This window comes from Callithrix jacchus, chromosome 7 (assembly GCF_049354715.1).
Source record: "Callithrix jacchus isolate 240 chromosome 7, calJac240_pri, whole genome shotgun sequence".
NCBI classification, from domain to species: domain Eukaryota; kingdom Metazoa; phylum Chordata; class Mammalia; order Primates; family Cebidae; genus Callithrix; species Callithrix jacchus.
This window is the reverse complement of record NC_133508.1, coordinates 13,128,753-13,156,534: the sequence shown is the minus strand read 5'-3', so window position 1 is coordinate 13,156,534 and position 27,782 is coordinate 13,128,753. Positions and strand designations below refer to the sequence as shown.

Below are 27,782 nucleotides of genomic sequence, written 5' to 3'. Positions count from 1 at the left end.
TGTATTGATCAGGAATAGTGGTGTGTTTTCTTCTGCTGCTTTGTCTGTCTTTGGTATCAGTAATGCTGGCCTCACAGAATGAGTTTAGAGGTATTCTTTCCTCAGTATTTTGGAACAAGATGAGCAGGATTGGTATTGATTCTGTAACTGTTTGGTACAAGTCACCCATGAAGCCATCTGTTCTTGTACTTTCCCGTCAAGTTTTTGGTCACTGATTTTTTTTTTATTTCTGTTCTAACCTTTAGTATTTCCTTCCTTCTCCTAGCTTTGGGTTTAGGCTGTTCTTCTCTAATAATTTAAGGTACAAAGTTAAGATTGTGGTTTGAGAGCTTTTCCTTTTTCTTTTATTTGAGAGAGGGTCTTGCTGCTTGCTGAGTTAGTCTCAAACTCCTGGGTTCAAGCAATCTCCTGGCCTCAGCCTTCCAAGTAGGTGGGATTATAGAAGTGTCACTATGCCTGGCTGCAGCTTTTTTTTTTGGGGGGGGGGGTGGGGGGACGTGGAGTCTAGCTGTGTCTCCCAGGCTGGAGTGTAGTGGTATAATCTTGGCTCACTGCAACCACCTCCTCATGGGTTCAAATGATTCTCCTGAGACTACAGGTACTTGCCACCATGCCTGGCTAATTTTATGTTTTTAGTAGAGATGGTGTTTCCCCATGTTAGCCAGGCTGGTCTTAAACTCCTGACATCAGGTTATCTGCCTATCTCAACCTCCCAAAGTGCTGGGATTTCGGATGTGAGCCACCATCTCCAGCCAGCTTTTTAAAAATGTAAGCGTGTACAGCTATAGATTTTCCTCATAGCACTGCTTTTGCTGCATCCTATAAGATTTGATACGTTTTGTCTCAAAATACTTTATAATTTTCCTTACTATTTTTCTTTGACCCATAGTTTTGTGGTATGTTATTGAGTTTCCATAGATTTGTGAATATTCCAGTTTTCCTTCTGCTATTATGATTTCAGTCATTTAAAATGTATGAAATCTTGATTTCAGGCCTAATAGATGATCTTTCCCATAGAACATTCCACACGTACTTTGAATTCAGAAGGTTGCAGCTGCACTCCAGCCTGGGAAACAAAGATTCTGTCTGGAAAAAAAAAAAGTGAGGGGTAGAAATTTCCTACAGTTTTCACAGAACTGTTTGTTTCTCCTTTCATTCCGTCAGTGTTTGTGTCATATATTTAAAGCTCTGAGGTGCATTGCATGTATCTTTATAACTGTTGCATCTTTTTGGTGAATGGATTGTTATCTCTTACAACAGCTTTTGACCTTAAGTCTATTTAGTCTGAGATTAATCTAGCTTCTCTTCCTTTTTTCAGTTACCATTTCCATGGAGTATCTTTTCTCATCCTACATGTAAGTCTCTTACTATCTTTAGATTGTGGAAATAATTTGCATTTTTAAAGATTATCATCATCTGATGAAACTCAATAGCCTGGTGGGTGACTGTGCCATGAGGCCCACAGCCAGGGACTAAGGTGAGCAGTTCCTCTGGGAGGACTCCAGCACACCATTTACGGGGCCTCGCAGAGCCACTTTGTGGATTGTTTTCTGCGTGGCTTATTGGTTTGTTTTCTCTCTCATTTCCTTCCTTCTGCCTTCCTTTATGTTAATTGATTTTTTGGTGTGACACACTTATAATGCCTTCTCACTTCCTTTTGTGTGTACATCCTGTAGACATTTTCTTTGTAATTACCCTGAGGATTATATAAAACATCCTGAAGTTAAGTTTAAAATTGATTATAAAATAGTAAGTTCAATCGCATGCAAATACTGTACTCCTGGACAGCTGTGCCCCATCCTGTGTTCTTGATGCTACAAAGTATATCTATATTTTAGAGAGAGGGTCTCACTCTGTCACCCAGGCTGGAGTGCAGTGTCACTATTATAGCTCATTGTAACCTGAAGCCCCTGGACTCAAGTGATCCTCCATAGCTGAGACTATAGGTGCATGCCACCATGCGTAATTTTTTTAAATAAATTACATATTTAACATAGGCTTATGGTTACACATCTCTTTTCAATCCAATAAAATAATAAAAATCAGAGATGTGAATCAAAATTCCAATAATACAGGTCTTTATATGTGGCTTCAAACACCCACCCAGCATCTTTTTGTTTTGACTTGAAGGACTCCCTTTACCATTTCTTGCAGGAGAGGTCGAACTATCTCAGCTTTTGTTTATCTGAGAATGTCTTAATCTTTCTGGTCAGGCACTAGGTGGAAGGATCACATGAAGTCAGGAGTTCGAGACAGCCTGGCCAACATGGTGAAACCCCGTCTCTACTAAAAATACAAAAACATGGTGGTGGATGCCTGTAATACCAACTACTTGGGAGGCTGCACACTGTACTCCAGCCTGGAGGACAGAGCAAGATCCTGTCTCAAAAAGGTAATAAAAAGTATCTTAATATTCCTTTTTTCTTATGAGAGTTCATAAGATGCATTTATTTTGTAACTTCCAATCACCTTTAAATTTGTCTTTCAAATGTTAACTGGTGTTCAAGAGAGGGGAAGAATTTAGCCCTTGATTTAAAATAAATAAACCCGGCCAGACACGGTGGCTCACATCTGTAATCCCAGCACTGTAGGAGGCCGAGGCAGACAGATCATGAGGTCCGATGTTTGAGACTACCCTGGCCAACATGGTGCAACCCTGTCTCTACTAAAAACACAAAAAAAATAGCGGGGCATGGTGACACATGCCTGTAATCCCAGCTCCTCAGGAGGCTGAGGCAGGAGAATTGCTGGAACCCAGGAGGAGAAGGTTGCAGTGAGCTGAGATTGCTCCACTGCACTTCAACCTGGGTGAAAGAGAAAGACTTCACCTCAATAAATAAATAAATAAAACCTAAGAGGAAGACAGAGGACCTTAACTGCAGATAATACTCCATTGTTACCCTGTAACTATAAATCGTCTGAGATGCCTGTCGTCCCAGACGTTCTGTTGGTGGCTGTAGTAGCTGACAGTTTTGTTTTTACATGGTCAGAACAATGAGCACTTCTGCTTGATTCCCAGATTCTCCAACCTTCCCGTGGAGCCACACCACCTCCTGTCTTGGCACTTCATGAGTCCAATGCTGTTTCCCGAGAGGATCTGGTTGGTAGACCGTGACCTCGATTCCTGCCTCTAAGCCTAGCTTTATTCTCAGCAGCCACCACCTTTTTGGTACTAGAACAGTGCTTTTTATAGTGCACTCATCAGTGGATGCTGAAATCACAACCTGGCCATTTGGATGTTCAACTAATGCTCTATGCTGCAGAGTCCCTGCAACTCACCAACCTGTGCCGGAACTCACTGGAGCTCAGGTGTGTAGCATTACCTTGTTTCTCTATGGCTGGGAGTGCAAACATTATTGATGTGTTTATTTCCCATTTTTTACTTTGGAGGTTTTGTTTTGTGAGACAAGCTCTCACTCTGTCATGCAGCCAGGAGTGTAGTCATGGCTCACTGCAGCCTTGACCTCCCGGGTTCAAGCCATCTCGCCTCAGCCTCACAAAGTGCTGGGAATACAAGTGTGGCCTACTTTTGAGCTTTGAGTTATTTATGTATTGTAGACATGAGTCTCTGGAGATGCGTTCTTGGTCTGATGGGGGTTTGTAAACATTTTTCCCAATCTGTAGCTTATCTCTTCATCCTCCTAATTGAGTCTTTCAGAGAGCAAAAATGTGGTCTCCCTTGAAGATACTCTGCACCTGTAGCAGGAAAGCAGACACAGACAGTACATAAATGAACATGTGGATGTCCCTTGAGTAAGTGTCCATTTGTGGTAAAGAGATCTCTAGACAGATCAGTGCTGAGAGGTTATTTCATTCAGTTATAGTTGAGCTGGGGATCATCTCTAATCTCATGCTTACTTTCTCTTACTCCACTGTCTTCTGTTGCTGCTGGTGGGAAAGCAATTGTCAACATGTTCTTCCTTCTTTCCACCCTCCTCAGTAGCTTTTAGGACCTTTTGTCTTTTCTGCAATTGTGTTTGGAGGGGTCTAGGTACAGATGGATTTATTGTATTGGGGATTGTGCCTCCTGACTCTAAAGGGTCCTGGGTCCTGTCTGTTTTCATTCTGGAATTTTTTTTTTGAGACAGACTCTCACTCTGTCACCAGGCTGGAGTGCAGTGGCAAGATCTTAGTTCACTGCCACCTCCACCTTCTGGGTTCAAGCATTTCTCCTGCCTCAGCCTTCTGAGCCACTGGGATTAAAGGCACATACCACCACTCCTGGCTGATTTTTGTATTTTTAGTAAAGATGTGTTCACCATGTTGGCCAGATTTGTCTCAAACTCCTGACCTTAGGTGATCCACTCACCTTGGCCTCCCAAGTGCTGGGATTACAGGGATGAGCCACCACACCCGGCCTGGAATTTCTTTGAGACATGTTGGATCATCTCATTTCATCCTCCCTTTGTTGTATTTTCCAATTGATTAAGTTTTAAATGTCTACAAATGGCAGCCACTAATTCTGGCATCTGTAGCTCTTGGAGGTCCACTCCTCTTGTTAATACTGACCTCTATATTATTTTAGTGGGGGTTTGGCTGTGGCAATTGTATGCAGCACTGGCTGAAGAATCTCAAGGTAGCTAGTGTTAGAACTGAATTAGAGGTCTGCCCTGGTAGTGGAGACAAACCCCTCACACGTTTGCTCACAGAAGTGAGCATCTTCTGTGTTGATGATGATTTTTGCAGTATGAGAGCAGAGGGAAAACGGGCTGAGCATTTTCCTAAACGATAGTGGACATTCAAATCCCTCATGAGGCTGGGTGTGGTGACTCATGCCTGTCATCCAGCACTTTGGGAGGCCCAGGCAGGTGGATCACCAGAGGTCAGGAATTCATGACCAGCCTGGCCAACATAGAGAAATACCATCTCTACAAAAATACCTGCCTGTATTTTTGGGAGGCTGAGGCAGGAGTATTGCTTGAACCTGGGAGGTGGAAGTTGCAGTGAGGGGAGATTGTGTCACTACACTCCAGCCTGGGTAGATCATAAATAAAAGAGATAATTGGCTATACAAGCACAGCTCCAGCATCTGCTTGGCTTCTGGCGAAGCCTCAGGAAGCTTCCGATCATGGCAGAAATGGGAGTGGGTTCAAAGAGAGAGAGAGGAAGGGCCAGGTTCTTTATAAACAAACTGCTCTCATGTGAACGAATAGAGCAAGAACTCATGCTTCACCAAACACAGGATGCTAAGCCATTCATGAGGGATGTACACCCTCTAACAAATGTGAGATTTGGAGGGGACACACATTCAAGCTGTATCAGGCCTTAAATGATTTGTTTTGACTCTTAGCTCCTTGAATGACAATTACTTGTTCTCCCTGACAAGAGAGAGAGATGGGTTTTCCCTCCGGCTGGAAGGCAGATGCCAGCCAGGGGGCAGAGTGACAGCCGGCTGGGGCAGCTTATTGCACTGTGGAGAAGGACCAGGAACATGAAGCTGCAGGCACAGAGGTAGATGTAGGTGGCTGCCAGAGTGCAGACAGGCTGGAGCTCCCAGGTGCCACAGGAGTCCTGCACACATAGGCTAAGAAATGGTACAAGCTCCACCTGAAATCAGGGCCACCCAGTCACTGTCTCTAGCCTAAACCTCTGTTCCATGTCACTCCTTAGGGTAGATTGGGGAAAGGGCTTGCTGTGCCCCAGGGCCCAGGATCACACTCACCACCTGGAAGCAGTTCCCCAAGCTGGATGGGGGGTCCTGGAAGAAGGCACAGCAGGTGGGGCTCTGTCCTGGGCAGGTCGGCTGAGTCTTCTCAGTGGCCCTGCAGTCACCATCCACCTGGTAGGACAGACGCAAGACTCAGGCCTCCCGCTAAACCATGTGGCTCCCCCATATACATTGGCCTCAGCAGGAGACTCCCCCCAACCCTGGGTCTGCAAAGACCTCTGCAGAGCCAGCAGGCCACCTGCCTCTCCTGGGACTCTGCAGCAAGCAGCCTCAAGAGACTCAGCCAGAGGGAGGAAGGGCAGCTGCATCTGCTCACCTGCCAGGCCAGGCTGAGCTCCTCCAGGCTGTGGGCCATAGAGCCATCCAGCAACATTAGATCAGTGCCTGATTCATTGTCATTGGTGTCCAGAAGGCCAGCGGATATGCCTGTGAATAGGAGGAAAGCTGAGGAGGTCCTGAGAGCCCGTGATCCTCCCCCAGGGGACCTGTATGAGAGATGAGCCTGAGGCACATGGAGGATTGGTAGAATCCCTCCACCCCAGACTCCCAGAGCTCTGGCTCCAAACCCTCATCAGAAGAGGGAAAGAAAGCACAGGGACTGAGGACAGCGTGTGTCCCCCCATCCTTTCTCCACATCTTCAGCTCGAGGGGCCAGAATCCAGGCCTGCCCTTTGTGTTCCTTGGCAGAGGGACCACAGAAAGGCCAACTCCACCTTGGAGCCATATATCCAAGGGATGGGGGCAGAAAGCCCTGGGCCTCAGTGCCAACCTCTCAACCACAGTGGCCACCTACAGCTCGGGGACCTGTCACACTGGAAGCTGAGAATGGTGCATCCCAAAGAGGCTTTTGGTGGTGGGGCCAACTCTGCCGGGGCCCAGACTCACTGTGGTGCCAGAGCCGCAGAGTCAGCTGCAGAGGCTGGTGGGCATGTCACAGGAGATGGAGACCCCATCCTTACTGGCCATCTCAATCCTGGAGACAACCCTCCTTTTCATGGCAAAAGGCAGCTGGAGGTCTGGACAGCTATCCCCTGGCAGGGAGGAGTTGTACATCCTGTAGGCCTGTGGACCAGAGGAGGTGGGCAGGAGGGCTGACCCACAGCCAGGGGACAAGCTTGAAAGTGCCATCCCCCAGGCAATCTGCCATAGGCACAGGTCTCCAGTGGAAGCTCTGGCCTCTCCTCCTCACCTGCAGGCTGGAGTAGAAGATGAGGGTCACATGGTTCAGCTCCACAGTCAGGGCCATGAGCCCCAAGCCTGTCCGACTCAGCATCAGTGAGAATGTGCTATGAGTGAAGTCTTGGGCCAGGAGGGTACTGCTGCACTGGACGCTGAGGTCCCACACCCGGCCATCAAAAGTCACCACGTGCTGAGCCCTGGCTACCAGGGCATGGACTGGGGAGAAGCAGCTCCAAAGGCAGGCTGAGTGGAGCCAGCTCCACCCACCGCCGTGGGAGCACAATGCCTGCTGGGTACCCCAATGCCTAGAGCCCTGGCTTAGCCTGCCCTAAGGCCAGGAGTCCCCCCACCAGCTTCAGAATGACATGAGCTGAAAGGCTATGGCCCAATTCAGCCCTAATAAGGAATGGAGTCCCCAGACCTGCTACAAAACAGCTGTGCTAAGTAACAAAGCATGGCTCAGAGGCCACATAGTCATCCTTCTGTTTACATCAGATGTCCAGAGCAGGCACAGCCATGGACACAGCAGGCGAACTGGTAGCTGCAGGGTTTCATTTTAGGAAAATAAAAACATTTTAAAATCAATTGTGGTGAGGCATGCACAACTCTGAGTAAACTAGAAGCCACTGAATCGTGCACTTAAAATTCACACATCAGCTGGGCACAATGGTGCTAAGCCATCCCAGCACTTTGCGGGGCTGAGGCAGGAGGATCACTTGAACCCAGGAGATAAAGGGTGCAGGGAGCTGAGAGCACACCACTGCACTCCAACCATGACAACAGAGTGAGACCTAGTCTCAAAAAAAAAAAAAAAAATTATACAAGTCATCCATTTAATCTCAAGGAAGCTACTGGAGGGAAAAAAAAATGGACCGTTTAAGTGGATGGCCAACGGCTCCCTCAAACATGACAGCGGTGTCCTGCTGACCTGCCCCATTCAGGGTAGGAAAGATGGCCTGTGAAGAAACAGGTCTGACCAGTCCAGCCAGTGTGGCCCCTGAGCTCTGCCTTGGGGGTGCTCGTGCCCGTGGTGGGAAAGCACCATCCATCGTGCACAGCCAGACACCTGTTGGCCAGAACCAGCATCCAAAGGAGGCACTACCAGCCCCGTGGTCAGCTGTCAGAACTGAGGGGCACAGAGAAGCCCATGGTCACACACACACGACTTCAATACCAGGCTGGTTTTTTACAAGATCAGCGTGCTGCTTAGACCTGACTACACCCACGCTTCTAGGGAGCCATAGGCCTCCATGTGAGTCGCACACAGATAAACCGCTCCTTGCCAAGCCTGGGTACAGTGGCTCCCCCACAGACATGAGGGGCTCCTTTGTGCATTAAGAACTGTACATGCCCCTTACACATGTGAGTGAGCCACGTGGTTACCTGCATTTCACAGTGGAGGAAGCTGAGTCCACAGATATTAGCAGACTCACCTGAGCCACAGGCAAGCTCCTCAGGAGCCCAGAGCTGGTCATCCCAGCACCACCCTTGGCTGCACTGCTGGGCCAGGCCTTATAATCTGGAAAAAAGAAGGATGTGCAGCCTCAGCCCTAGTCCAATAGGACCTTGGGAAGTCCAATAAGCTCTGGGCCTGGCACTGTGATGCCACAAGCCTCTGCAGGCTTCCCTGTACCCCCACAGTACCTGCCCCTTCATGGCCCTGCTGTTGTGCCCACAGGGCAGGGGGCTCCCAGGGAGGAGGGTGGCACAGCCCGGGGCAGGACTCATACCTCCAGAGACCCTGCAGCAGGTGGCATCTGAGCCGGTAGAACTCGGATGGCATGCTGGCCCTGGACAGCTGTCGGAGTGGCCACAGCAGCTTCTCCGTCAGGTAGCCAGTCACCCAGACCACATCACCCCCAGGCAGCAGCGGCATCACCACCACTGAGTAGTTCCTAGAAGGAATGCACAGGACAAGCCGCTGAGCCATGCTTCTTTTGGCAGCAGAGGGGGAGCCCACAGGTCTGCGGGAAGAGCTCTGCCATGCAGAGCATTGGGGTGCCTCTCGGGGAGGGCTATCCTTGTTCTAGAAAATCCCATAATGAGGTGGAGGAGCAGAGGCTGGTATGAGAGCAGAGATGGGGGGTGACGCCGGGACAGAAACAAGCTGCCCTATTTTGATAACACAGATATTTAATGTCATGTCTAATCTGCCCCCTGGGTCTTGGGCAGCATGGGGCCTGTGTGTGTGGATGCCAAGGATAGAAGCTGGAAGGTGTAGGAAATTGGTTTTTTTTGAGACAGAATCTCATTCTGTTTCCCAAGCTCGGGTATAGTGGTATGATCTTGACTCCCTGCTACTTCTGCCTCCTGGGTGTAAGTGATTCTCCTTTCTCAGCCTCCAGAGTAGCTGGAACTACATGCACTCACGGCCATGCCTGGCTGATTTTTGAATTTTTAGTAGAGTCAGGGTTTCACCATGTTAGTCAGGCTGGTCTCAAACTCCCGACCTCAAGCGATCTGCCCAAAGTGCTGGAATTACAGGCATGAGCCAATGTGCCTGACCGACAGGTCTAGGAAATTTCTACAGTTGAGGGGAGGACCGGAGCTTTCTCAACATGTAGAGTAGGGTCAAGCCTGTGAGATCTGAATGATCAGGGAGATCTCGGCTCATGTGGGGGTGGAGTGGGAAGAGGAACATTGCACACACTCTTGTTGATGGGCCAGTGAGGGGGGCAGGCAGGTGGACTCACTTACCTTTTAGGGAGCCCAGAGGCCCTGCAGCTGGGGGCAGGAAGCAGCTTCAACACCCTCACTGTCAGTTAAATCCATTTTTTGGCACCCCCCACGAGATCCCACTCACCAGGGAGGTGAGTAACCAGGCAGGTGATTCTTCAACCAAGCCAAAGCCCCGCCCTGGGAGCTCTTCCCTTCCTCAGCCTACATTCTGACCACAAGGTGGCAGGAGCAGGAACTTGTATTATGTGGAGCCTTTTCCCCATGATGTGGGTCTAGTCCCTATTCTACAGCTGGGGAAACTTGAGGTACACAGAGCCAATGCAGAGGAATCCCAGGAAGAGGCAGAGCTGGAGTCCAGACTCTCTGTAAGGCCACCAGCATGGAAGAAGGGGTGGCCCCCTTGCCTGTAGCCTGGTTCCTGGTGGGCCTCATGGCTGAGGGAAAAGGATATTTGGTCCCCAGGCCCCTGCTCTAGACTGGGTTCCCCATTCCTATCCACCACCCCCTTGTTCTCAACACAGGGACCAAAGGAGCCTTTTGAAGTGAAAGAGTGATCACATCCTTCCTAGGTCAGAGCAGAAGCCAGAGTCCTCCCCTCATCCCCTAGCCTTGGAACCTCCCAGTCACATCAGCCCCACCACCTTGCTATTCAAACAGGCCAGGCAAGGTGGCTCATGCCCATAATCCCAGCACCAAGTCTCTGGAGCCCAGGATTCTGAGACCAGTCTGGCTAATATAGTGAAGCCCCGTCTCTACTAAACATACAAAAGTTAGCCGAGTACGGTGGTGAATGCTTGTAATCCCAGCAACGTGGGAGGCTGAGGCAGGAGAAACACTTGAATTTGAGAGGTTGCAGTGAGCTGAGATCACACCACAGCACTCCAGCCTGGGTGACAGAGAATGAGACCCCATCTCAAAAACAAACAGGGCAGTCACATCCCTCTCCCAGGCCTCTGTGCAGTGGTGCCTCCACCTGGAGCTCTCTTTCCACACTGGCCCCATGGCTCTTGCTTGAACTGTACCGTCTCAAAGCTGGCCATGGCCACCCCATAGGATCCCCAGCTCACCATCTCACCATCTCAAGCATTTGCCACCTAAGGTATGGCTCAGTGGTGATAAATGATGAGCAGTGGGCCACACCCAGCCTGCAGCCGGCTTCTTCAGGGCCTGCAAGAATGAAGGGCTTTTGTGTGTTTAAAATGTTACATAACAGGCCAGGAGTGGTGGCTCATGCCTGTAATCCCAACACTTTGGAAGACCAAAGGGGTTGCATCACTGAAGGTCAGGAGTTTGAGACCAGCCTGGAGTGGCAAAACCCTGTCTATACTAAAAATGCAAAAAATTAGCCAGGTGCAGTAGTGCTCACACCTGTAGTCCCAGCAACTAGGAGGGCGGAGGCAGGAGAATCACTTGAACATAGGAGGCAGAGGTTGCAATGAGCTGAGATCACACCACTGAGACAAGACTCCATCTCAAAAAAAAAAAGTTGATTGCAAAGCAAAAGCAAGGAAATGTGACAGAGCGGAATGGCCTGCGTAAGAGGTGACTCTCAGGCTCTCTGCAGGGAGCTGTGCACACTCTGCTGTAGATGATTTCTTGGGCTTTGTGTCTGTCTGTGAGTAAAACTGAGCTTTCTGAAGGCAGGAATCAGCCTTGCCCACTGCACTCCTCCGCAGCAGCTCCTAAAATCCTGCCTACACTGGGACTGTGCTCAGGAGGTCTCTGGAGTGAGGAAGAAACCCCAGCTTCCTCTCCTGTAAAATGGGGAGTGAAGAAGCCTCTGTGTAGGGCGGTCAAAGTAGTCAGTGAGTCAGAGCGTATCAAAGCATCAGCATTGCACCTGATACATGGCAGGAACGCTGGATGCAACACTCCCAACCCAGCGTTACCTGGCTATGAGGCCATACAGGTCCAGCAGGGGTTTGCAGAGCCTCTTCAGTGTCCGTGAGAATGTGGCCTCAGCCCAGGACAGCATCTGGTGGGCCACCTAGAAAGGGAAAGGACAGTGAAAGCTGTCTCTGTTGTCCTCAACTGCCAGCCACGCCCCATCCTTGCTCTCACTCACCAGCTCCAGGGTGCCTTTCACAGCCCCCAGCATCACCCTGATGGGCCTGGGATCCTGGTTGCCTGGGATCCGGGCACCCAGGCCTGTAGCCACCACATGGCCTCCTCTTCCCGCTCCCGCCACACCTTCTTCAGGGGCCACAGCACCAATTCCAGATAGGAGTCCTTCAGTCCAGGGGCCCTGCAACTGGCAGCCAACACCCACCATGAGGCCCCTAGGCAGCTCAGAGGCCCAGCCTAGGCCTCAAGGAGATAGGGCCTCTTCCTGGGATTATGATGGGGGGAGTGGAGGAAAAGGAATAGAGCAGCAGGCACTGGAGATTGCGAGTGAGTTGTCACAGCAGACCCGAGCTGCCTCTGCGTGGCCTGCTCATAGCTTGTCTGGGAACTTGGATCGGGGGAGGGTTCCCACCAATCCTAGAAGTGATACGAGGTGCTCTGCACCTGAACTGTTTATACAAATGTGGTTTATGCCAGACCCCTGCTTGCCTCCTAGAAGTCTGACAGTGTGCTCTGAGCCAAGCAGCACCTGCTAATTAGGCAGCCCCACCGAACACCCTGGGTGACATAGTGCTGGGACAGCCAAATACGTCCCCTGTGAAGGTGCAGGGACTGGGAGAGGACACTAGGTGCTAGCCCTGGTTCACCCTGGACTCCGCCCTGGCCCCCTTCCCTGTGCCAACACTCCTGCCTCCTCTCACTGTAGTCAATGACAGCCGCAAACAGCACAGTGTGCAGAGTCCTGGAGCACTCTTTCAAATTCACTACTTTGTGGGTGGCCATGGGACTCTGGGGCAGCAGAGAGGCTGTGGAGGTGATATTCAACAGCTAGTCAGAGGGACGCCCACCCTGGCATTGGGCAAGGTCTTAGCCCCAGATGGTGGAGAGGTCAGAAGTTCCTAGTCCTGCCAGGAGGGTAGTTGGGGCAGCCGCTGTGAGTGTTTAACGACCACACAGCCACAAAAAGCTCATCATGGAACCAGAAAGAGACCCTGTGGCAGTGAGCTTCACAGAAACAAGGCTGTACACTCAAAAGAAAGCAGGCAGAAGACTGAAGAAACTGAGGCAGGAGGCATAAGGGATATTAGCTGGGAGACCTTGTAAGAATAAGACAGAAGCCCATGAAAGAAAGAAGGTTGGGTCAGGCACAGTGGCTCACACTTATAATCCCAGCACTTGGGGAGGCTGAGGCGGCCAGATCACGAGGTCAAGAGATCAAGACCATTCTGGCCAAGATGGTGAAACCCTATCTCTACTAAAAACACAAAAATGAGCCAGGTATTGTGGTGCATGCTTGTAGTCCCAGCTACTTGGGAGGCTGAGGCAGGAGAATCACTTGAATATGGGAGGCAGAGGTTGCATTGAACCGAGATCATGCCACTATGCTCCAGTCTGGTGACACAGTGAGACTCCACCTCAAAAAAAGTAAACCACCGCCATTTGCATGACTGGATGAGAAAAGGAAAAAAAAAATGTACAAGGTTAAGTGCATGCTGTATAAGAATCACCACCGGTTCAGCTACTGAGCACACCATCGTTCCTAATTCAGCAAAATAACCCCCACTCTGGGAAAAACTAAAAACGAACTGCTGTTTCAAAAATGCATTTTTACGGTTGGAAATCTGTGTTTTCCAAGTCCTCCCTTTAGTCCTTGGCACTGTGACAAGGGTTTTTTACCCCTGGGGATACAAAAGGGAGAGTCATCAAGGCTGAGTTTCAGCTCCCTGCATCCTTACAGCCACAGCCAGAGGGCCATGAGGGGTTCCCTAGCTCCCACCATCTGGTGGGCACAGAGCACCGAGCTGGACACAGGGCATGGCTCTGCTGCAGTAACCAGGCTTACCTCCATGAAGTGATTACTCAGGATGGGCCCCTGAGTCATTCTTGAAGGTTTGGCTGACACGAAGATGTCTCTTGTTGCTGCTCTTGTCCCAGTGCTTCCCACAGCTCGCCTCCAATTCAAGTGATTCTCCAGCCTCAGCCTCAGCCTCAGCCTCCAGAGAAGGTGGGATTACAGACACCCACAACTAGGCCTGGCTAATTTTTATATTTTTAGTAGAGATAGGGTTTCACCATGTTGGCCAGGCTGGTCTTGAACTCCTGACCTCGTGATCTGCCCGCCTCAGCCTCCCAAAGTGCTGGAATTACAAGCGTGAGCCACTACAACTGGACTTTTTTTTTTTTTAACTTTTTATTTATTTTAGAGATAATATCTCACTCTGTTGCCCAAGCTGGAGTACAGTGGCACATTCTTGACTCATTGCAACCTCTGCCTCCTGGGCTGAAGCAACCCTGGATGAATAGACATAAGACTGAAGCTGAAGTGCCAGCCCTGGATTCATTCCTACATGGCCATGCTATTGGGAGCAAGTTCATCTATTTGGGGATGAGCTCAGGGTACTCAGATCACCACTTGCCAGACTCTGGTGCTCTCTCTGGACATCCCAGCTGGCCTGGGCACCCACCTTGTGGCTGAAGGCCAGGATCTGTGTGCAGTGGAGCATGCGGCCCAGCTCCAGCCTGTAGGCACCGTCTGAGCCACTCTCTGTCTGCAGCCTCTCGCCAGTGCTGCACTGGTGCACTGGCTGCTTTGCCTGAGCTATGAGGATCAATCAAGGGATCCCGGCCCTCCTCTGCCAGGCAGCCCTCCACCAGGGCTCCAAGAGGAGGAGGGTCAAGCCCAGCCTGACCTCAGCTGTCTTCTCCCGGCTCTGCGGTCTGCTTCACCTGTCACTCCATTAAAACCTGTCCATTGGGAGGTCTTAAGAGATGGATGAATGTTCCCTCAACAGACACACCTTTTTGCTTTTTTTTTTTTTTAATGAGCAGGTACTAAGTCCTACTCAGAGCCCACAGAATGACTAATGGAAAATCCTGTGGTGACAGCATATCTTAGCTCACAGAGCCACAACCACAGGAACCAGGGCAGGCCCTGCCACCTCCAACTGCCCCACAGCCAGGCATGCAGTGCCTTACCCAGGAGGCTGTACTGGATCCTCAGGGAGTTGGTCCACAGCCGGCCCCACTGCTGCAGCAGGCCAAGGGCACACAGTCCTGCCAGCCCTGGCATGAACAGCTCGGCATTCAGGGCAGCCACCCATCGTCCATCTTCCTCCATCCTTTACATCAGTGCTGCAGGGACAGAGCAGGCAGGTGAAAGGGTCAGCCCCCAGGGACAAACACCCCCAGCCCCAGGCAAAAAGAAGACTCAGGAATACCCCAGGGGCCTTGGGGTTGGGGGTTCCTTGAAGAGTCAATACCTGTGCCCGGCATAACAGCCCACAGACAGGCCTGATCATGGCTCACTGCAGCCTTGACCTCCAAGGCACAATCAATCGTTTCACCTCAGCCTCCCAAGTAGCTGGTACTACAGACATGTGCCACCATCTTGGCTAACGTGTGTGTGTGTGCGCGCGCACGCATATATATATATATATATATATATATACACACACACACACACACACACACACACACACACACACACATTTCTTTTTTCTGTAGAAACAGGGGTCTCAGTATGTTTCCCAGGCTGGTCTTGAACTCCTGGGCTCAAGCAATTCTCTTGCCTTGGCTTCCCAAAGTTCTGCGATTATAGGTGTGAGACTATGGTTGGCCCAAGGATAAAGTAGAATAAAGCCGGGCACAGTGGCTCATTCCTGTAATCCAAGCACTTTGGGAGGCCAAGGCAGGCAGATTTCCTGAGGTCAGGAGTTTCAGACCAGCCTGGCCAACATAGTAAAACCCTCTCTCTACAAAAATACAAACAAACAAATAAATAACCAGGGGTGGAAGGCACCTGTAATCCCAGCTACTCAGGAGGCTGAGGCAGGAGAATTGCTTGAACCCAGGAGTCAGAGGCTGCGGTGAGCCAAGATTGCACCATTGCATCCAGTCTGAGCAATACTGTGAGACTCTGTCTCAAAAAAAGTAGAATGAAACAAAATCAAATAGGTCAGATGACAAAAGAATTAACCACACATCATGGGTCGTTGGGTAAATTTCACCTTCTGAAGCTTCTGCTTCTGCAACACTGAAGGTCATTTAGAACACACAGGTGGAAATGGGCCAGCTGTTACGACTCCCAAACACCCACATGAGGTGGTCAACAGCCACCGCTCCAAGTGCCCCCAGCCCCAGCTCCTGTCCTTACCTTAAAATCTTTCAGAACACATAAGCGGCACACCCTGGTGTCACCATTCTAGCTCTGGCACAGTGCCAGCATCTGCTCAGCCTGTGTGTTTTAAATGCCCCGTGTATTTTAGGTCAAAATGTTACATACGTTTCTTATCATGGGTGAGAATAAGAACAACCCAAAATCTGCTATTTTAAGGTTTGTGGGGACAGTTGGAATTTTTGGGAAGTTCTGGGGGCTCACACTGAGCCTGCATCTGTCCTTAGATGAGATGTTGATATTGAGAGGCTGGGGCGATAAAGACCATCAGGAGGCTTTTGGCCCACAGCCTAGCCTGGTCACAAAGGAGACAGAGCACAAGGAGCTTCATCTCCTACCTGTCACATGGGCCTTGTCACTCAGCAGATGGCTCAGCCATGCGGAGAGGCCAGCTTGCTGCCCACCTGCTGCGTGAGGTTCCCTGTAAAGATGATAGGGCTGCCCCCATCACCAGTTTCATTTCCAGCTGTGCCTAGAACCACTCAGCCTTGCCAACCATGGGTGGCTGCAGGTCTCTCTAGCCCTGAAAAGGCCTTAGTGTCATCTGGAATGACAGGCTTGGCCAGCAAGCCCAGCCATGATCACACAAGCTGGGACCAGAGAGAGGGCAAAAGATAGCCCAGCTAATGGCTTTCTATGCCAATTCTTCCCCAATTTTTAATTTTTCTTGAGATGGAGTCTCACTCTGTCACCCAGGCTGGAGTGCAGTGGCAGGATCCAGGTCCACTGCAACTTTCGCCTCCTGGGTTCAAATGATTCTCCCACCTCAGCCTTTCAAGTAGCTGGGATGACAGATGCACATCACAGTGCCCAACTAATTTTTGTATTTTTAGTAGAGATGGGGTTTTACCATGTTGGCAAGGCTGGTCTCAAACTCCTGAGCCCAAGTGATCCGCCCGCCTTGGCCACCCAAAGTGCTGAGATTACAGGTGTGAACCACTATGCCCAGGCCTTCCCCAATTTTTTTAAACTCAGGATTTCTCAAAATTAGAAACCTGTGTTATAAACTCAGACATAAACACAGAAGACTCCTCTTCTCTCCTTGACAACCCCTCGATGAATCCTTCAGGAACTCAGTCGACCATTGCTATGGAATGTGACTAGAGTCAACCCCAACTGCCACCTCCGCTGCACACCAGCTCCAGCCCTGGTTATTGAGCCTGTCTGACTGCAACATACTCCTGGCTCTCCCGGCTCCCATCCCACCGCTGGCAACGGATCTCCATGTGGTGACCAGACACGTCCAATGATGGCACACTAGTGTTTCTTACTGTGCAATCCAAAGTCTTTGAGGCCCGTGAAGCCAGAACTTTGTTGGTCACTGGTGCAGACACTGGCAGATGGGCCGTAGGAACAGCTCACTATACTCCAAGGCTCCACATGAAAGATCCTCTAGAAAAGCCACAAGCAACTACAAATACCACATTTGATGGCCCTGCCAACTTGCAGACACACCCCACACACCACTCTGATAGCCACTAGCTAGTCAGTTCACTCAAAATGTGTCAAAACAATACTATTACCAGACCCTCACTACTTAATGCTGTTTTCCTGATCCCCACTGACGTGTGTGCAGATGTGTGTGTACAAATGTGTGTGCATCTGTGAACAGATTTATCTGTACATGGATGTGTGTAGACATGTATGCATACAGATATACCGAAATACAGAGATGTGTGTATGAATGTGTGGATATGGATGTGTGTGTACAGTAATGTGTACATGAAGGTGTCTATATGTAGACATGTGTAAGAATGTGTGGGTATACAGACGTGTGTGTGGATGTATATAAAGACATGTATATATATGGATGTGTGTATATGAATGTATGTGTACAAATATGTCTACATGTGGGTGTAGATGCTTGCAGCTCTTCCTGCTGACAGGCACATCCTAGTGCCGGCTTTCTCCAGTGTGTATCAGAGGCTGCGTGGTGGCATCAGAGCTTCCTCAGGGTGCAGGTGAACAGGGTGAGCACAGAATTTCTCTCCCAAACCACAACATTTTGCAGTTAAAGACAACACTAGTTACAAATGCGTCAGGTCAGCAGGCATAAACTGGGGCTCTGCAAGCAACCCAGGACACAACCTTGACCCACACGGGGAGGGGGTGCCAAACAGAACAGTTCCCACACCAACCTTAAATCCCATAAACTTTAAGGTTGAACCCAAACCTCGAACCCCTGGGCCCAGGGATTCGAGGTTGAACCCAAGCTCTGGCACTTTGAATTCATGAACTCATTTGCCTCAGTTTCCTTATCTTAAATGGGGTTACAAAAAGGACTTGAAGAGCCCTCCTGTCTGCTGGAACAGGCTCCAGAAAGTTAGAGTGATGGCAGTTACTGTACTTTTGATGAGTCTGGGGCAGATGGAAGTAGAATTTCTCCAAAGGCAAATAAACATTTCCAGGCTTCAGACAGCTCTATAGGGAGCGGCAGGAAGGTCTGAGGGGAGGCACAGGCAATCTGTACTTGCACATATAGCAAATAACAAGACGTTCAAGGGCCCCTGGGAGTTCTGAAAATGAGGCAGAAGTCTCAGCCATCAGACAGGTGGGGCTGTAGGCGGAAGATGGCTCTCCCCTGACATGAGTCTTCACCCAGGCTGATGGCACAGGTGGAAGTGGAGAGAGTATTTATGCAGCAAGACATCCAGCCCGGTTTCAGACGCTCCACTCCAGGCCCCTGAGAAGACACTGGAAACTGAGGCAGAATCGGTGATCCACTGCTGAACGTGCCCAGTGGTCATGCCTGGTGGGATCAAGTCTAAAGCTGCTATTTGTACCTGGCTGGAGTGCAGTGGCACGATCTCGACTCACTGCAACCTCCACTTTCCAGATTCAAGCAATTCACCTGCCTCAGCCTCCTGAGAACCTGGGCCTAGAGGCGTGCACCACCACACTCAGTTAAGTTTTGTATTTTTGGTAGAGACAGGGTTTCACCTTCTTGGCCAGCCTGGTCCCAAATTCCTGATTTCATGTGATCCTTCCGCCTTGCCTCACAACATTCGTACACTTTCTGAAGTCACTGATCTGCCTGAAAAGGGGATAGAAGTTTTAAATCTTCCCAGGATGGAGGAGGCAGACACAAAATTTCAACATAAGGACAAGGGCTTCAAGTGACTAAGTTCTATCCCAGTACCTTTTGGTAAGATCTCTTGAAAAGCACCTACTAAGATGAAAATGAGCCTGGACAACATAGTAAGACCCATCTCCACAAAAAAGAAAATAAAAAAATAGAAAGGCATGGGGGCACAGGTCTTAGTCCCTGCTACTTGGGAGACTGAGGTAAGAGGATCGCTTGGGCCCAGGGGTTCAAGGCTGCAGTGATTTAGGATCATGCCATTAAATAGAAGACCTTGTAGAAGAAAGAGAAAAGTGGAAGAGAGAGAAAAGGGGGGGAAGAGCAGGGGGAAAGGGAAAAAAATTAGGAAGAGGAAAAAAGAGGGAATAGAGGGAGGGAGAGAAAGAAAAGAAAAAAAAGTAGAAAAGAAATGAGATAAACACATAAACCTTGTGGCCAGGGAATTCCACTGTTAAGAATTTACTCTGTGAGAGAATGGTGCTCACGACAGAATAATTATAGCAGGAAACCTGGGAAAAACTCAGGAGCACTTCATTATGAAACTAGCTGAATACATTCCATTCCATGGACTATCATGTGGTCATTCACACTACACGGGAGACGCTGATTTTTTTAGGTGGATATATTAACTCCACGTGCTGATTGTGTGCAAAGATAATCTCGGAAAGAATCACCAAAGGAACCCTAACAGCGGTTGGCTTCGAGGAGAAGTGGGAGAGCGGCTTTAAGGCTGCACCAACACCAACCAATAGAACTTTTTTCAATAAAGACCATGTTTCCCGGCCATGTGCAGCTGTGGAGCACTTGAAATGTGGCCCACGCAGCCAAAGAACCAAATCCTTCATTTTCTTTAATGTTAATTTATTTAGATTTTTTTTTTCTTTTTTAAAATGGAGTCTCGCTTCGTTGCCTAGGCTGGAGTGAAGTTGCATGATTTTGGCTAACCGCAACCTTTGTCCCCCAGGTTCAAGCAGTTCTCCTGCCTCAGCTTCCCAAGTAGATAGGGTTATAGGGGCTCACCACCACATCCTGTTACTTTTTGTGTTTTTAGTAGAGTTGGGGTTTCACCATGTTGGTCAGGCTGCTCTCAAACTCCTGACCTCAGGTGAGCCACCGGACTCGGCCTCCCAAAATGCTGGGATTACAGGCATGAGCCACCAAATTCGGCCTCACTTAGATTTCAATAAACACATATGCCACGGGCTGCCATATGTGAGACTCAGTTCTATACTCTTAAGAGTTTTTGAACTTTGAATCATTTAAATGCATGGCCTATTTTTTTTTAGTTGTAGAACTTAATAGTATTTGAATTGTATTAATCTAAATAAGATCTACCATAGAGTTTACATTGTACCAGTGAATGCTGATACATAAAAAGATTGCCAAGGTGTGTGTACATGTGTGTGTATGTGTATTAAGTGTGTGTGTGTGTGTATGTATGTATATTTCGTTTTTTTTTCCTTGAGTCAGAGTCTCACTCTGCCACCCAGTCTGGAGTGCAGTAGTATGAACCTGGCTCAATGCAACCTCCGTTTCCAGGGTTCAAGTGGTTCTCCTGCCTAATCTTCCCGAGTCACTGGGATTACAGGTATGCACCACCACATCCAGCTCATTTTTGTATTTTCAGTAGAGAAGCCATTAACACCACATTGGCCAGGTTGGTCTTGAACTCCTGACCTCAAGCGATCCACCTGCCTCAGCCTCCCATAGTGCTGAGGATTACACACATAAGCCAGCATGCCCAGTAGCAAAGGTGTGTTTTTGAGTATAATGAACAATGTACAAACAAAAAAATAGGAAACAGCTGGGGGTTGTGGCTCATTCCTATAACCCTAGCCCTTTGGGAGGCTGAGGTGGGAAGATCGCTGGAGTCCAGGAGGTTGAGGCTGCAGTGAGCAATGATTGCACCACTGCCCTCCAGCCTGAGTGATGCAGCAAGACCCTGCCTCAAGAAAAACTAAAATTAAAAAACTATAACCTAAGCATGACGATTGGGTTATCAGGCTATTTTATGATATGTGCCCTCCTCAAAACTTGTTACGGTATCATCATAAGCTGGTCTCGAACTGATGACTTCAGGTGATCTGCCCACCTGATGCAAAAAAGAAAAAATAAAACCCAGAAACTCAAACTAAAAATATATGCAAATCTATAGCTTATGTGTTGTCCTGTGTCTCCCCGAAAGACGCTAAAGCCCTACACCGCAGGGTCTATGGATGCAACCTTATTTGGAAATAGTCTCTTCACATGTGATCGAGATAAGCTGAGGTAATGAGGGTGAATCCTAATCTCGTGTGCCTGGTGTCCTTATAAAAAGGGGATGTGGGGATAAAGACACCTAAAAAGAAAAGACAATGTCAAGACAGAGACAGAAGACCACCTACAAGCCAAGGACTCTGGAGGCTCTGAGAATCCATGAGCAAGACATGGGACAGACCCTCCCTCACAGCCTTCACAGAAAAAATAAACAATAAAAAAATCCCTGATTTCAGACTCCTGGCCTCTAGAACTGTGAGAATAAATCTCTGTGGTTGAAGCCACACAGTTTAGAGTACTTTGTTAAGCCAGCACTGGGAAATGAATGCAGAGTTCTTGGGGTGTGCGTCAACACTTCTGAAGGAAATGTGGGACGTGGCATGCTTGAACTAACAATTCATACCTTTCTCTACTCTGAATTCTTTTTTTTTTTGAGAGACAGGGTCTCACTCTGTCACCAGGCTGGAGTGCAGTGGCACAAGCATGGCTCACGGCAGCCTCCATTTCCTGGGCTCCAGCAATCCTCTTGCCTCAGCCTTCTGAGTAGCTGAGACTACAGGCATATGCCACTGTGCCTAATGTTTAAAAAATGTTTTGTAGAGATGGGGTCCTGCTATGTTGCCCAGGTTTACCTGGAACTCCTAGCCTCAAGTGATCTTTCCACCTTGGCCTCCCAAAGTTCTGGGAATATAGGTATAAGCCACTGTAACTGGCTTGCCTTTTTTTCTTTTAAAATAGAATCTTCCTATATTGTCCAGGCTGGAGTGCAGGGTCATGATCTCGGCTCACTGCAACCTCCACCTCCTGGGTTCAAGCAACTCTTTTGCCTCAGCCTCCCTAGTAACTCAGCTTATAGGCTCCTATCACCACACCCAGCTAATTTTTGTATTTTTATTACAGGTGGGATTTCACCAGTGAGCCAGGGTGGTCTCGAACTGCTGACTTCACCAGTGATCTGCATACTTCAGCCTTCCAAAATGCTACGATTGTGGCTCACTGCAACCTCTGCTCCTGGGTTCAAGCAATTCTCCTGCCTCACCTCCCAAGTAGCTGGGATGGCAGGTTCCTGCCACCATGCCAGTTTTTGTACCTTTAGCAGAGACGGTGTTTCACCATGTTGGCCAGGCTGGTCTTGAACCCCCGACATCAGGTGATCCACCTGCTTCAGCCTCCCAAAGTGCTAGGATAACAGGCATGAGTCACTGTGCCCAACCTACTTGTTATTACTACATTGTAATATATAATGAAATATTTACACAACTCACTGTAACGTAGAATCAGTGGGAGCCCTGAGCTTGTTTTCCTGAAACTAGATGGTCCCTTCTGGGGGTGACCGGAGTCAGTGACAGATAAATAGGCACTTGATTCTCATAAGGAGCACGCAGTCCAGCTCCCTCACATGTGCTGCTTACAGTAGGGTTTGCATTCCTATGACACTCTAAAAACGCCACCGATCTGACAGAAGGTGGAGCTCAGGTGGTGATGCCAGCAATAAGGAGTGGCTGTGAACACAGATAAAGCCTCGCTAGCCCACCCACTGCTCACCTGCTGTGCTGCCTGTCCAGTTCCTAACAGGTGAGATGGGCACAGTGGCTCACGCCTGTAATGTCAGCACATTGGGAGACTGAGGCAGGTGGATCACCTGAGGTTGGGAGTTAGAGACCAACCTGACCAACATAGAGACATCCTGTCTCTACCAGAAATACAAAAGTTAGCCTGGCATGGTGGCTCATACCTGTAATCCCAGCTACTTGGGAGTCTGAGGCAGGAAAGTCGCTTGAATCTGGGAGACAGAGGTTGCAGAGAGTCAAGATCATGCCACTGCATTTCAGCCTGGGCAACTAGAGCAAAACTCCCTGTCCAAAAAAAAAAAAAAAAAAAAAAAAGCCCGGGTGCAATGGCTCATACTCGTAATCCCAGCACTTTGGGAGAATGAGGAGGGAAAATCACCTGAAGCAATAAGTTTGGGACCAGCCTGGCCAACATGGTGGAACCCTGTCTCTACTAAAAATACAAGAATTAGCCAGGTGTGGTGGTACATGCCTGTAATCCCAGCTACTCAGGAGGCTGAATCAGAAGAATTGCTTGAACCTCGGAGGTGGAGGTTACATTTACCTGAGATCGCACCGCTGCACAGACTGAGACTGTCTCAAAAAAAAAAAAAAACAAAAACAGGCTACAGACTGGTACTGATCTGTGGCCAGGAGGGTTGGGGACCCCAGCTGTAGACAATATGTAATAATCAAATCAGGGTAACTGAGACAGTCATCACCTCAAATATTTATCTTTTGCTTTGGGAACATGAAAATCCTTATCTTCTAGCTATCTTGAAATATTCAAATAAATTCTCATTCACTGTAATATCCCTTGTGCACTATTGATTACTATAACTTATTCCTTCTATCTAGGCCTTCTGGTCTTTCATTCATTCTTTTTTAAAATTATTTTCATTTATTTCCAAGACAGTCTCTTTCTGCCAGGCTACAGTGCAGTGACATGATCTCGACTCACTGTAACCTTCACCTCCTGGGTGCAGGCAATTCTCCTGTCTCAGCCTCTCGAATAGCTGAAATTAGAGGTGTGCATCACTATTCCTAACTAACTTTTTTTTATTTTTAGTAGAGATGGGGTTTGACCATGTTGTCCAGGCTGGTCTCAAACCACTGACCTCAAGCAATCCACCCACCTCGGCCTCCCAAAGTGCTGGGATTACAGGTATGAGCCACAGCACCAAGCGACTTATTCATTCTTACATTCATCCATTCATTCTATGAAAAACTACTGCCTGGTTACTATATACCCGGCAGGGTTCCAGGCTCTGGGGAAACACCAATGAGCAAAACAAAGTTGCTGCTCTCTTAATGGATCCATCATTCTAATGAGGGGGAAAGAGACAGGCGATCCATAAACAAATCATTAACACAGACAGCACATCAGGTGGAGAGCGCTACGAAGAATAAAAACTAAAGCGGGTACAGCCAGGAGCGGTGGCTCCCACCTGTAATCCCAGCACTTTGGGAGGCTGAGGTGGATGGATCCCTTGAGGTTAGGAGTTCAAGACCAGCCTGGCCAACACGGTGAAATGCCATCTCTACTAAAGGTACAAAAAAAATGACCCAGGCATGGTGGCACCTGCCTGTAATCCTACTACTCAGGAGGGTGAGTTGGGAGGATTGCTTGAACTTGGGAGGTGGAGGTCGCAGTGAGCCGACATTGCATCACTGTAATCCAGCCTGGGGAACAGAGCAAGACTCTGTCTTCAACAATAAAAAAGTAAAGAGAAATCAGGTGCAGGTTAGAGTGCATTAGCATGAGCAGGGGTGCTCAGGCGGTGGTGAAGGTGGTCAGGAAAGGCCTCTCTGTGAAGGTGATAGACATGAGGGCTGAGCCTGGGGACTCCTGGGGAGAGCAGCATGGGAGGGCCCTAGGTGTTGTTCCCATTTGTGTTTTTTTTGTTTAGATTTGATTTGTTTTTGACACAAAGTCTTACTCCATCGCCCAGGCTGGAGTGAAGTGGCACAATCTCGGCTCACTGCAGTCTCCACCAACCGGGTTCAAGGCACCTCAGCCTTCCAAAGAGCTGGGATGGCAGGCGTGAGTCACTGTGCCTGGCCTATGCATCAACGTGTTTAAATTCTTCTGAAAGCTGTGTTTTAGGAAGAGTGTGCTGACAGCCATCGGAAATAAATGACAGAATGGCAGGACAAGGATCACGTCAGTGACAGGGTGGCTGTGGACATTTGCTGGCCAGCAGCAGGAAAGCCACTCAGACCCTGGATTCTACCTCTGCAGCCTGTCTGCACCTGAACCCTCCTCCCCACATCAGTGGAAGCCTGGAACTCTCAGAACAGCAGACCTCACCGGCTGCTGTCACCTTCACCAAAGTGATGTGATTAATTCATTCACGCAGAAGACAGCAGGAACCCTGAGAGAACAGGATCCAGAATGTCTGAGTTTTGATGAACAGGGTGGTGGAATCTGGGAGGCTCCACCTACCTCACCTCCTGAGCCCCACACTCCTTCCCCAGTCCTGCTCAGCATAGAGACTAAAGTGACATGACCAGAAATGTAGATGCTTAGAAGGACACCAGTGACATAAAGAAAAGGAGACCAGAGTTCCACAAGGTGCGCAGCTCCTGACCTCGGATGCACAGAACTCTGTCCAGAAAGGCTCACTCGCAGCCATGGAACTTGATGGTCCTCGAGTTCCTGAGGATGGAGCTGGTGAGTCGGGCCCACAAGTCCTTCTGCCTCGTTTTCTCTCCTGGGATTGGAAGGAAGAGAGAGATGAAGACATGGCTGGTCCGGAATTCTCCCCTGCACCCTGACAGTCACCCTGCAGCAAGTCCCACTGATCCCACCAACTGCATCCCAAAGCTGTCTGCCTCTCTGCATCTCTGACCCTCAGTCCTGATCCATCCACCATCATCCTGTTCCTGGACTCCTGCAGAAGCTGACCCAGGACCGCTGCCCCAGGGAGGGGCTTCTGATGCCCAGAGAACAGAGGCTGCCCCTGAGCCCACCTGGGTATAATGCCATCAGGAAGGCTACCTGGAGGTGGGTAATACCTGAGCTACATCTTTCTTTCTTCCTTTTACATTTTTGGTGGAGTTGTGGGGTCTCACTCTGTTGCCCAGGCTGGCCTCAAGCTCTTGGGCTCCAGTGACCCTCTGCCCCTGGCCTCCAAAAGTACTGGGATTACAACCTGAGCTACATGTTAAATGACCAGGAGGTGGGTGCTGGGCAGGCAGAGGATGAGGGGATGGAGCCTGGAAGAGGGAGTGAAGGCTCTGAGACAGGGGACAGCAAATACCTAGGCAGAGGGAGCAGCATGACTCAGAGGACACTCAGTGTGGCCAGAGGAGTGCATGGGCAGCATCACCTGGCACTTTAGGGTCAGGCAGGAGTTCGGGGTCTGTGCTTAACTGGGAGAGGGTCATCATCAGAAGGCAGCTGCCTCGGAAGGTATTTTGTTATTTTTTGAGATAGAGTCTTGCTTTGTTACCAGCCAGGAGTGCAGTGGCGTGATCTTAGCTCACTGTAACCTCTGCCTCCTGGGTTCAAGTGATTCTCCTGACTGAGATTCTGGAGTAGCTGAGATTATAGGTGCCTGCCACGATGCTCAAGTAATCTTTGTATTTTTTAAGAGAGATGGCATTTTGTCATGTTGACCAGTCTGGTTTCGAACTTCTGAACTCAGGTGATACACCTTTTTCGAACCCCCAAAGTGCTGGGATTACAGGCATGGGTCACTGTGCCCAGAGGAAGCCATGCAGGAGGCTGGCTAAGTGACAGATGGACATTAGGACAGCTGGGCCTAGAAAGGATATAAGTTCCTTCCCTCCATCCCCCTTCCCTCCCTCCCTCCCTTCCTCCCTCCCCCTTTCTTTCTTTTCTTCCCTACTCCTTTCTTCTGCTCTCCTGCCTTGCTTTCTGCCCTCTTTTTTCCCTTTCTCCTCCCTTTCTTCCTTCCCTCCCTCATTCCTTCTCTTCCTCTTTCAACTCTTTACTTCCCTCTGTCCTCCCCTTTTATATCTTTCCTTCCCTTCCTCCTTTTCACTCCTCCCCTCCCTCCTTTCTCCCCATCCCTCCCTTCTTCCCTTCCTCTATCCTACACTTTCCCCTCCCTCCCTTCTTCCATAGCTCTCAAACACTGGTCCAGCACCTTCTGCATGTCGAGCACTAACTAGATACTGAGTCTGCCACAAGGAGTGGCCCATGCTGCTGTGGAGCTTCTAGTCTGAGGAGAGAAAGGCCATTGGCCCCTGCCAGGTGCTTCCTGCAGGGCCCTTTAGAAAGTGGGAAGTGCTGGGGACGAGCAAAAACAAACCCAAAACAGGCCAAGGAAGAAAGATGCTAGGAGGAGAGGAATGGGCGGGCCATGTCCTTGCTGGATGATGGTAAGGAAGGTGGCCCTGACTGCAGGGGGTGCTGGAGGGGACAAGGGTCTTCTGGAGTGAGGGTGGTCCAGGCAGAGGGAATAACTAAAGCAGATGCCTGTAGAGATGTGTGAACATCAGGCAGGTGTGAGAATGGGGAAGGAAGTAGATGGGAAGGAGAAGAAGATGAGTGGAAGGTGAGGCTGGAGGCAATGAGGCAGCTCAGGGCAGGCCAGGTGGGCCACTGTGGGGCCTTTGGCTCAGACTGAGGAAAATGGGGCCGCTGTGGGTCTGAGCAGAGGAGGGTGCAATGGATTCTGCCCACACAGGTCTCCTGTGGCTGGAAGTGGAGAGAGGCTGGAGCAGAAGGAAGGAGTGAGCCAGGGCCTTGCTGCTGGATGCATTTTCAAGATGACGCCAAGCAAATCTACTGACTGATGGGGTGCAGGAGAAAAAGGCATTGATCTGACCCAGGGCCTGGGGTCTGAACACTGGAGGAAAGAGCAGCCGTCCAATGCAATGGGGAAGGAGCGGGGCAGGTCTGCACAGTGGGCCACTCACAGAGACAAGAACAAAGCCAGACCCACCAGCTCCCACTCAGCTCTGCCCTCCCCATCGCCCACACCAGGGCCTGTGTCTTCATCCCTACTTCCTGCGTGGTCTTTTTCCCAAAAGCCGAACCTGACAGTGATTCTTATTCTTGGTGATGAAGAAACTCAGAGGCAGGTGGCTCAGGAAGACAGTGATTGTAGAGAAACCCAGGAGCTTGGGACAGAGGGGACAGAATGTCAGGAGATACCA

General features: G+C 49.5%; 1 protein-coding gene and 1 long non-coding RNA gene across 21 annotated transcripts in view; one reads left to right on the top strand and one right to left on the bottom strand.

Moving 5' to 3' along the window:
• The window catches only part of LOC108590432 (uncharacterized), a 63,019-nt gene extending 55,392 nt beyond the window's left edge, over positions 1–7,627 (top strand). For 2 of the 4 annotated variants that reach the window (XR_013519516.1, XR_013519518.1), the window contains exons 5-7: positions 1,319–1,355; positions 2,214–2,392; positions 3,020–7,627. This is a non-coding gene — a long non-coding RNA (uncharacterized LOC108590432). The remainder of the gene's footprint in view (positions 1–1,318; positions 1,356–2,213; positions 2,393–3,019) is intronic. The other 2 variants (XR_008473159.2, XR_013519517.1) reach the window with 1 other exon arrangement.
• The window catches only part of LOC128928299 (uncharacterized), a 204,857-nt gene continuing 177,411 nt past the window's right edge, over positions 337–27,782 (bottom strand). For 4 of the 17 annotated variants that reach the window (XM_078329458.1, XM_078329472.1, XM_078329455.1 and 1 more), the window contains 10 exons: positions 25,244–25,366; positions 14,567–14,722; positions 11,592–11,777; positions 11,416–11,513; positions 8,578–8,742; positions 8,281–8,366; positions 6,554–6,864; positions 5,985–6,094; positions 5,663–5,779; positions 337–3,696 (listed from right to left, as the gene is read on the bottom strand). In XM_078329458.1, the coding sequence (XP_078185584.1) occupies positions 11,624–11,777; positions 14,567–14,722; positions 25,244–25,366 (433 nt within the window). In that variant the 3' untranslated portion in view covers positions 337–3,696; positions 5,663–5,779; positions 5,985–6,094; ... (3 more) ...; positions 11,416–11,513; positions 11,592–11,623. Of the gene's footprint in view, positions 3,697–5,662; positions 5,780–5,984; positions 6,095–6,553; positions 6,865–8,280; positions 8,367–8,577; positions 8,743–11,415; positions 14,723–18,704; positions 18,799–25,243; positions 25,367–27,782 lie in introns of all 17 variants that reach the window. The other 13 variants (XM_078329463.1, XM_078329464.1, XM_078329466.1 and 10 more) reach the window with 7 other exon arrangements.